The 7,286-nt window shown below is 28.1% G+C and overlaps 1 protein-coding gene across 1 annotated transcript; it reads right to left on the bottom strand.

Moving 5' to 3' along the window:
- Nucleotides 1-1,386: 1,386 nt before the first annotated feature.
- Nucleotides 1,387-5,748, bottom strand: LOC110627516 (probable terpene synthase 12). Its single transcript, XM_021773865.2, has 7 exons — nucleotides 5,507-5,748; nucleotides 5,146-5,413; nucleotides 3,876-4,263; nucleotides 3,569-3,787; nucleotides 3,084-3,222; nucleotides 2,166-2,414; nucleotides 1,387-1,756 (listed from the first exon to the last, which is right to left on the bottom strand). The coding sequence occupies exons 1-7, from the start codon at nucleotides 5,726-5,728 to the stop codon at nucleotides 1,424-1,426; spliced, it is 1,818 nt and encodes a 605-aa protein (XP_021629557.2). The 5' UTR covers nucleotides 5,729-5,748; the 3' UTR covers nucleotides 1,387-1,423.
- Between the last annotated feature and the right edge of the window lie 1,538 nt (nucleotides 5,749-7,286).

Below are 7,286 nucleotides of genomic sequence, written 5' to 3'. Positions count from 1 at the left end.
AAGGCGTAGCTCAACAACCTGAATAATGAACAGATGCTCCAATATATTAAAAAGCTGTAGGCAACTCTCGAGCAATACAAGATTCGGAAGGAGGTCTCGTTTATGGCTTCCAGAATAAGGAATGAGGCTTCCATCGAAACCCCAAGGACTCGGACGAAAGTGATTCAAACTCAATTTAAATGGAAGGCTAAGCTCGAGGATGAGGAGTCATTGGACGAGGCTTCAAAAGAAGCAAGAGAAAGACTATGGTCTGGACGATACCTCGCACCTATCAAATGAAACTCATTATTTAGTTTCTTAATTTTAAAAAATATATTAAATATTCAAGATATTTTAAAAAATCTATTCATTAGTCATTTGCTAGTTTTAGATATTATGTATTTTACTATTTAGTTCATGTAGTTTAAAAGATTCTATTAATTAGTCTTTAATTTTGTAAAAATTCAATTAATTAATCCCTCCTATTAAGGACATTTTAAATTTTTTATTATATAATATTTTATGGCTAAAATTAATGTATGAATTAATTAGTAGAGTTTTTAAAATATCAAAAATGTTTTAATATATTTTTCAAAATTAAGGGATTAATTATAAGTTTTCTTATAATATAGAGACTAAATAATAATTTAAAAAATTACTACTTAGTCCTTATGGTATGGAAAAACTTACTAGTTAGTCTCTCGGTTTTGAAAAATATATTAAAATATCCCTAATATTTTAAAAAATATACTAGTTAGTCTCTCAATTAATTTTACTGTTAAGTATTTTACTATTTTGTCCCTATAATTTTGAAAAATTTATTAATTGGTTTTTTAGATTTTTCAAAAATTTACTAATTAGTTCCTCCGTATTAGGGGCATTTTAGAATTTTTTGCAATACTTAACAGCTAAAACTAAAGGAGAGATTAAGTAGTAGACTTTTTAAAACGTTAGGAACATTTTAATGTATTTTTCAAACCGAAAGACCAACTAATAAATTTTTTTATACTATAGAAACTAAATAGTAATTTTTTTTAATAATTTTCTCAATATAATTTATAAGATTATGTTCAAAATATAGGAGATAGAAAAAAATATTATTAAAAATATATAATTAAACTATAATATCACTAAAATTATTAAAATATATATAAAATTAATTTTTTCAATATAATTCTGATTCGCTTTTGGCACTATTCTTGATAAAGAACTAGAATTATAATCAAATAGCTAAATAACTTCAGTTTTATTTCTACAATATATTATTCAGTTCTAGTATGATTTAATATGTTTTTTAGTTTGATTCAGAACCATCAAAAACCAAGCACAATAAAAATAATATTTTAACTTTCATACGTGGAAACTTGAAAAACTATTACATAAAACTATTGTATGTATAATATTATAGTTATTAATTAATCATGGTGGATCTTATGGAAGTCCACTAATCATTATACATACAACGGTCGTATGATAAAGTTTCTTTTGAAATTGGCTCAATTATTAATGATACAACTCTTTTCTTAGATTTGGTATCAGGAGCTCCATGTCCATCTCCATGCTGGTATACACATTGAGAAATCCTAGCAAGATTAATAGATGCTTCAATGAAAGGCTTCGTGAAAGAATTCACCTCCGTTTGATTATATTGATTCATCTTCTTCCAAGCATTATCTATCATTTTATTTATTTCTTTACGTGCATGCTCCTCTGAAACTCCATGTTCATTCATATAGCAGGAAATTGAATTTATCGTTTCACCTCTATCTAACTCGCCCTGGAAAATTATAACATAAAAAATCAATTATTTATTCTAAAAAAATTAGGGAGAATTATTATCAAATCCTGAAATTTTAAGAAATTCACTAATTCATCCTCTTTTCAAAATCATTTAACTAAAACATCCATGTATTTTGCATAATTAAACTCTTTAATCTTTTCGTGAAAAAACTGCTGGTCAACTTATTTTAGCCTTTGTTAGAGGGACTAAACGACATAAATATTCAAGTTGATTCACGGTTCTTTTAGCAAAAAGACTAAAGAATTGAATTTTACAAAATATATGACGTATTAATCTGAGTGATTTTCAAATAGAATAAATTAGTAAATTTTCTGAAAATTTAAGGACTTGATAGTAATTCATCTAAAAAATTAGATTATCAGTAAAATGAGATTAATGCACGTACCGATAAAGTTGCCAAATCATTGCAAAGTCGAAAAACAACAGATGGCCATTTCAATATATGATGGTAGTTTACTAAGGAATCGAGTCCTTGTTTTAAGATGTTTTGGTCGAGTAAAAGATAGGCATGCATAAGTATGACTGTTCCTGATACGGATCTCCATCCATTTTCAATATATTCATTAAATGATGGTGTCAATTTTTTGTGTCTCCACTTTGCTTCTTGCAAGAATGCTTTGCATAAATCAGCCCACTGAAATTTAAAAAGTACTTATATTGTCAATTTCAATTCAAATTAAATTGAACGAATAAAAAAAAAATATTTATCTATATTATAAGAAGATGAAATTCTAATCTAAATTTGATTTAGAAAAAAAATTATTATTTAGTTTATATATTATAGAAAAATTTATTAATTGGTCTTGATTTTGATAAATAAATTAAAACTTCGATCTTAAAAACTCTATTTATTAGTCCTTTTAGTAATTTTAATCATTAAGTATTAAAGAAAATCTAAAATGCCTTAATACGAATGGAATAAATAGTAAATTTTTTAAATTTTTGATGATGTTTTAATTTATTTTTTAAAATAAAAAAATTAATTACCGATGAATTTTTTTATACTATAAAAATTAAATAATAAATATTTAATGATTAAAATTAATAGAGAAATAATTAGCAGATTTTTTAAAATTTTAAAAATATTTTAATATATTTTTTTAAATTAATACACTATGTAATGAGTTTTTCTATATTATAAAAAATAAATTAATAATTTTTTTTTGATTTATTATAAAAAAAATTCAACAAACAAGAATTGTTGGGATACATATATGTGGATATAAATTCTCATATTTATATCTTGAATTTATAATGAATCTTATCTAAATAAAAATAAAAAATAATAATAGGTGAAACTTACTGATTTTTTTAGATATGGATGGACGAATTCTCCATGTTTTGCTAGAGTATCATACGTCATCTCATTGACAGTATTGTATAAAGCTAAGAAACATAGCTTCATATATTCTGGAAGATCTTTCACTGCATCGATATCCCATCTGGTATGAAATAAGTAGTAATTAGCATTTTAAATTAATACAAGAAATGCTACATATTTCTCAAAATGGGCCTCATTAAATTGAAAATGTAGATAATGCTAATTCGTACGCCATATATAATACTATAAAAATATATTTAAGGCAGCGGTCATAAATTATTATATTATATATTTAAACTGTAATTATAAATTAATAGCAAGTGATTGAAAATTACTATATTTATATCTGTCTTTATTATTAGACCAGTTTTTTTTTTTGTTGCAAGAAATAAAGATGCAACTAAAATTATTATCTTATTAAAACAAACTATTTATTAAAAAAAATACTATAAACGAGATGAAAATACCTTTCAACAGCATCCGTAAACAACTCCAATTCATCCAATGTGCCATAAACATCATATACATCATCAATAATGGTTATAAATGATGTGACTTTTGTTAGCCCTTTACGGCAAGAACTAAACTGAGGTTCAAACTCCATTCCAACTGTCCAAAAGAAGCATTCCATCAGCCTATCTCTACTGAAGGTTAATTTGCCTGCAAGTCCCAAATTGTTCCACCACCTAATTCCAAAGATAAAATTAAGTGAAATTACTTGAGAAATTTACATTGCAAACCAAACAAACTTTTACAGCTAGCTTTTAGACATACCTTGACATTTCTTTAAGATCTCTTTGGAGTATAGATTGAACCATGTTGAAATTAATCTTTGCGAGTTGAAGCAAGGAATGATTTGCATTCTTCCTCTTATTGTATGCTTCAATATACCAACGTGCTTTCAACATAACCATTCTTCTATACAATGGGAGCTCCAGTGCGTGACTAATACTTTCCATTGTAGAATTATCCAACTCTGAAAGGTTTCCTTTCTGAAGAGTATTGATGAGATGTGTTCTAGTTTGTGCCATCGCCTCATCTAAAAGATCTTCTCCTTCAAAGCCCAAAGATGAAGCTTCATACAAACTTAGCATTCCTTTAACATCCTTCTTGTAGATTGCCAGAAGATTACCCTTATCGTCCATGAAATTTTTGAACTCATCTGTATGTGTCAAGTAAAACAATCTTTAGTCAAACTCTAACATGCTTCATGAGAGTCGCCTCTAGAATTGTGAGATTATTATTAATAGAAAAAATTACTAATTGGTCCTTGTAGTATATAAAAATTTATTAATTTTTAATTTTAAAAAATATATAAAAATATAAATTTTAAAAGGTCTATTAATTAGTTACTTCATTAATTTTAATATTACAAAAAAGTTTAAAATACCCTCAATATGAAAGGATTAGTTAGTAAATATTTTTACAAAATTGAAGAATCAACTAATTATTTTTTTTTATATCATAGAAACTAAATAATAAAATAATTAACGGATACGGATAAAATAACGGAATGTTTAAATTTTTAATAACCTCATTAAAGTTTTAATATATTTTTAAGATTGAATGACCAACTAATGAGTGTTTCCATAAGATAGGACTAAATAATATATTTCTCTAACTAATATTATTAAAACAATAAAAAAAATTACTATTTAGTTCCTATGGTATGTGAAAACTCACTAATTAGTCCCTCAATTTTGAAAAATGCATTAAAATATCATTGACGTTTTAAAAAGTCTACTAGTTAGTCCCTCCGTTAATTTTTCCGTTGAGTATTTTACTATTTAGTCCCTATGATTTTCAAAAATTTATTAGTTGGTCACTTAGATTTTTATAAAATTTACTAATTAGTCCCTATGAATAAGGGATATTTTAGAATTTTTTGCAATACATAACGGTTAAAACTAATGGAGGCAATAACTGGTAGACTTTTTAAAGCGTCATGAACGTTTTAATGCATTTTTAAAAATTAAGAGATCAACTAGTGAGTTTCTCCATACTATAGGGGCTAAATAATAATTCTCCCAAACAATAATGATACCTTGAGAAACCTCATAACCATATTGTCTAAGGAGCCTGAACATGAGAGAAGTAGCATGAAGAGATTTCTGAGTCCACAAATTACGTCCTTCTGAATCTACAAATCTATCAAGAACTCTCTCTATGTCCTTCTCAAAGCGGAATGCTAATCCCAAACGTTGGATGTCATCAATCAGTTCAAGAATGGTTAAGAAATCCTCATTTTTATTATAAATTGCTGCTCTTGTTTCCTCCTCCAACTTCCTTGCTTTGTCTTTGTACAGCAAGTCCTGAATTAAACGTACAAATTCCAAGCTTAATTGCAAGAAAATGTTCATCAGCAACAATAAGACTAATATACAGAAATAGATAATAATACTCACTGCATTTTCATTCTTTAAGGACTGTATAAAGCTGTGACTCCAAACAGTAGGTTGGTAATTGGAAGATTGTCTTTGATTTTGGGAATAAGTTTTCTGAGATTGAGTTTTCTGAGCCTTCACTGACCAAATGGGCTCTACGTTAGAACTCTGAAATAGTATTGGCTGAGGATGGTGAGGATTCTTGGGGAAGAAAAGGGACAAGTTGGAGAGATTGATGGCCATTTCTTTAGACAATATTATGAAATATGGTTGGAGGATATGAGGAATCTTCATACAGCCTTGGTTAAATAGACACTTGGTTTAGTGCCTTGTTCAAATTATTGTACTTTCATATAAACGTGAGTTCACTTTCATGCACGTGTTTATACAGTGCAAAATTTCATGTTCATTGAACCTTCACCTAGTACTAATTATGCACGTTTTTATCCAGTGCAAAATGTCATGTTCATTGAACCTTCACCTCGTACTAATTATGTTCCTGACCTACGAAACGCTATATACTGTTGTATTTCATTCAAAAACAAAAAATATATATATTATTACAACGGTGATTTTATGTAGTAAATTTTATATAGAATGATAAACAAATTGAAATACTAATATTTCAGTGATTTTGGATTCTATAAATATGGAAGTCGACTAAAAAAATACCAAATAATTTTATTTTTATAATTAAATAGGTTTACATGTTAATTTTTTATTGGCCTATCATTTCATATATTTGTCTTACATAAATTCACGATGTATCCAATAATTAGTCCAAATCATGTGGGATAATTTTTTTCATATATTGTATATGCATTTTTACCGTTTACTCAAAATAATTCATACCATATGGAAATTTTGCCTATTAGAAAAAATTTAGAAATAAAGGGGTTGAGTGGACTAAGGTTGTTGAAATAAGTTGAGTCTCGGCATAAAGTTTTCGTTAACAAATACAGCCCAATATATCCCCGTTACGCCTATAATCGCAGGATTATCGACCTATTAATTGGCAAGATCCCTTATCAAGCAATCACCCTCATCATCGCCGGATTATCAGAAAATACCATATTTATCTCAATCTTTTTACAGTATAAAAGTAAAATGATCACAGAGGCAAAATTACACAATTCTCTTACACAACCATTCTCAAGTTCTATATTCGCTTCATTCTCTAGTTTACTGACTTGAGCGTCGAAATGGCTGTCCACCTTACGTTCTCCTTCTTGTAGGTTTAGACAATCACAGCATAATTCTGTTTTCCGACCGTATTATTTGGTTCCATTGCCGAGAAATCCATTGAATTTTTTCTGATTCATTTGAGTTAAAGCCGATCTCTTATTTCTTTTCTCTGAAAAAGAAATTTCTCTTCTCTCTCTCTTGAAATGGCCGGAGTCATACATGTCATTGCAAGAGGACCTGACAAGGGTGAAGGGAAAAATAAATACGTAGCAGATGATGTTCTATCAGTGAACAAGAGCCATAGGCCAAGTAGGAAGTAAGGTTTGGTCCTGCAGACAAAGCAATTGGATTCTTTCAAAATGATCTGCCGGTCGTCAAGATCCTTCTAAATAGGTATGAAGCAAGGCGAGTATTGTTGGATATAGGTAGTTCTGTTAACATTCTCATGTTAAATATTTTTAACAAGTTAGGCTTGGATAAAAATAGCCTTATCAAAGTTTTCTATTCGTTAGTAGGATTAGGAGATAAGACAGTGGCAATATTGGGCACCATTAACCTCCCTCTAGTACTGAGTGACGAAAAATATAAGCGAGAGTTGTATGCAGAGTTTGCAGTG

The sequence above is a fragment of the Manihot esculenta genome, chromosome 12 (assembly GCF_001659605.2).
Source record: "Manihot esculenta cultivar AM560-2 chromosome 12, M.esculenta_v8, whole genome shotgun sequence".
NCBI classification, from domain to species: Eukaryota; Viridiplantae; Streptophyta; class Magnoliopsida; order Malpighiales; family Euphorbiaceae; genus Manihot; species Manihot esculenta.
Note: the sequence above shows the minus strand (reverse complement) of the source record. Positions and strands in the feature narration are given on the sequence as shown.